The following is a 3,310-nucleotide window of genomic DNA, read 5'->3' on the forward strand; positions in this document are numbered from 1 at the left end:
GATCGTAAAACACACTCGGGTCATCTGTGGGGTCCCACTTAGTGGCTAAGCTACATGCTCGTGCAAAAAGACCCAAATCCTCCCTATTTACATGATATGTTGTGTTTTTGCTGATGTCGCTCTGCGGTAGCTTCGACTGATAAGCATACAACAGCTGATCAGGGCAATATTTTACAAACAACTGTGCATTTTCATGAGGTTTTACAACTTGAACACCATCTGGTGTGGAAATAAGAGTTATTCCCAGTTTGCACATGAGATCTCTGCCAAATAAATGTATAGGGCAGCAGTCTGACAGCAGAAATGCACGTGTAAAGTTTGTGCTGTAATCATCGGCGCATTTAAGAGGAACAGTAAAGTGTTCACGTACCACTATACCAGAAGCACTTGCAGAGTTGACAAAGCTGCCTGACATTTTAGGAGAGCTCAGAAACTCCTCTCCTTTGATCACTGAGTGTGTAGCACCAGAGTCAACGAGGAAAGAAACCATTCTGTCATTCACGGATAGAGAATATGTTGGCATTTTCTAAAAGGCATTGTTTTCATATTTCACGTGTGTACCAGTTGGAGGTGAACATTTTACTTCAAGGAAAGTTATTGCATCACATAACAATTGAAACGTGTGATCTGTAGTGTGTGATGTGGGTGCGTTACCAGTCTCCAGATGCGTCGGGTGAGTCAGAGTAGAGAATGAGCCGTCTGGCCGCCCCCCCTTCCCCTTCCTCAGTCCGCCTGGCTGGAGGTCAGAGCCAGGGTCTTGGTGCAATCCCTGGCCCAATGTCCTTTTTGTTCACATCGGAAACACACATCTGGATCATAATGAGAGCGTCTCCGGTCACCGTACCCTCTGCGACCGCGTCCTCGGCCTCGTCTTTTGTCATTATAGCGGCCTCGACCTCCCGCTGGGGCAGAGTGATACATGGTCATTGCTGCCATATGCAGCTCTTTCTCAGTCTTTTCCTTCTTCTTCTCTTTTCGCTCTTCGATGATCCTCTCAGCTTTCGCAGCATGGCGTCGGACTTCCTCCAATCTCTGGTTCTGCCAGCCTACACAGCTGAGTTTAGTTGCTCCCCGGATGTCGGGGCGCAAGCCTTTCACGTAACTGTCTCTTAAGTAAGCCTCCCAGGTGGAGACAGTGTCACCAAGAGTTTCTGGTTGTTGGAGGCCACTGTAAATGTTGAAAATGTCAGTGAGACGAACGTGATATGCAGACACAGTTTCACCTTTCGCCTGCATGCAATCAGAGATCTTAGCAGAGTCCACGCGAGGTGGGAAGGCAGCTGTAATTATTGTACACAGCACGGTAACGGCATTCCTATAGCCGTCATTGTCCAAGCTGTCCCAGTCATGATGTGAGCGGCGCATGTTGCCACTTGGAAACTTTTCTGAAATCTTTGCCCAATCTACTGCTCCCATTTTCAGGACTAGCAGGCGTTTCAGTTCAGGAAGAGTTGGGCTGAATTCTCGACAGAAAACTTGTAGGTCCTCAGCAAATTTCTTGCCACATGTACTCGGCTGTGGCAGGTGTGCCATGGCCTCCTTCACATCAGCGTCAGACCAGGGGCGGAAAAACCATTTGGATGCCCTGGGCTCCTGCCACCTCCACCATAGGAAAGGTGCCGGTGGCTCCTGTGTTTTCTTCCTTGTTGGCCTGGCTTCTGGTGTAATGTTGAGGAGTAAGAGGGGAATGTCCTCCACAGTTTGCAGCAGCAGATGTGGTTTTGGGTTGCTGTCCTTTGGGACTGAGCTTCGCATCCCCTTGTTTGTGTCCAGCTGCGCTCATATCTGGTTGGGGAACAGATGTTGACAGTTCCTGGTCCTCCAGGTATGGCGGTGGTGCTTGAGACCGTGGTGGTGGTGTCGGCGGTGCTGTGGGTCGGACAGGAGGGGCGCCGTCCAGGTCATAGTCCACTCTGACACACTGAGGCACAGGACCTGGAAGTGGGGGATACAGAGAAGAAAGCAGATTCTGAGAGGACAACTCTGTTCTTTTCTCATCATTTGCACTTTTCTTTTCCTTCTCACTTTGACCAACATGTTTACGTCTCTCCCTGCATCCACCTTCCTCTTTCCACATACTAAAGGCTTTCAAATGCCTTTCGACCTCCTCTAGTTTTTCATTTGACACTTTTCTTTTTGCCTTTATCTCTTTTATTTTAAAATGAATCCTCTCCTCCAACCGATTCAGCTGTCTCATGCTGAATGTCCCTCCGCAGGGAAAACCAAAATCTCTCACCCAGACGTGTAAAGGCTCTATAGCCTCATTTCCATAATTAACTTTCATGTAATTTATGTTTGGGGCAGCCAGGTCCGGTCCTACGCCAGGTTCCTGGTTTTTGCTGGATTTACCTCCCATTGTTCTACTTGTCACTCGTCCCAGTGCACTTTATATTTATCTTTAAGACCCGGTCGTCAGCGTGAATTCAGTTTGTTCACGCTACAAATCCTGAAAAAAAGCAGCCAACCAGCGGTGATAACCTTAAGAGACCCGTTGTCTCCACTCGGTTCCACTCGGCCCTGAGTTGGCACCCAATCCAGTGGTAAAACAGCTTAAGAGGAAAAAACACCTTTTCTTCCTATTAACTCTGGCGTTCCCAGAACCCGGTATTACTCTGCCCTGAACTGGTCCGAGTCGCCCAACTATCACAATGATCAACAGAAATCCAGCAAAAGTTACTATTTAATTGAAATTAAATTACTGTTATTTTTTCCCTAAAAAAATTATATATATACTTTTTTTTAAAGAAGTTTCGTTTCTTTCAGCATCTCACCGTTTGTTAGGCAACGTGGTCCTTTTTCCCTCAATAAGGATTCCAGTGATGACGGTCCGGGGTCTCAGCGGTCAGTCCTCTCGTCCCTTAAAATTTTGCTCGAGGTAGAGGCTGGAAGAAGTTTCCTCCAGGATGGTCAGTCACCGTCCGCTGCAGGCTCCAGATCCTGTCACACAAGGAATCCCACTTCTGACACCGAATTGTTGTGGAAATGTATCTTACTTGTGAGATATCTGAAATAAACTTGTAAGAGATACCAGTTGTCTTTGAGGATTTTGTTCTTTATAAAGAAGGTTCAACAGTCATACAGAGTGGCATGCAGTCTGCAGAAAGAAGAGCAATGAGAGACAGCTGAGAAACCTTTTCGATAGGGAGAAAGGAGTGCCCTGTGTCCTTCTCACGCCTGTACCAGGTTCCCTTATCTGTGGCTAGAAAACAAGAAGGCCAGAGAAGAGAGTCTTCAGTGAGCAACCTTCTGGCACATAATAAAAACAGTCTCTCATTGTGCAGATAGCACAAATACAACATTCAAGGATGTG

General features: G+C 47.1%; 1 protein-coding gene across 1 annotated transcript; it reads right to left on the reverse strand.

Moving 5' to 3' along the window:
- Positions 1-200: 200 nt before the first annotated feature.
- LOC311255626 (uncharacterized protein) lies at positions 201-3,015 on the reverse strand. Its single transcript, XM_084350252.1, has 2 exons — positions 2,772-3,015; positions 201-1,935 (listed from the first exon to the last, which is right to left on the reverse strand). Exon 2 carries the CDS (start codon positions 1,753-1,755, stop codon positions 724-726), a length of 1,032 nt encoding a protein of 343 aa, XP_084206378.1. The 5' UTR covers positions 1,756-1,935; positions 2,772-3,015; the 3' UTR covers positions 201-723.
- Between the last annotated feature and the right edge of the window lie 295 nt (positions 3,016-3,310).

The sequence above is a fragment of the Pagrus pagrus genome, assembly GCF_965226575.1.
Source record: "Pagrus pagrus genome assembly, chromosome: 4".
Lineage (NCBI taxonomy): Eukaryota > Metazoa > Chordata > Actinopteri > Spariformes > Sparidae > Pagrus > Pagrus pagrus.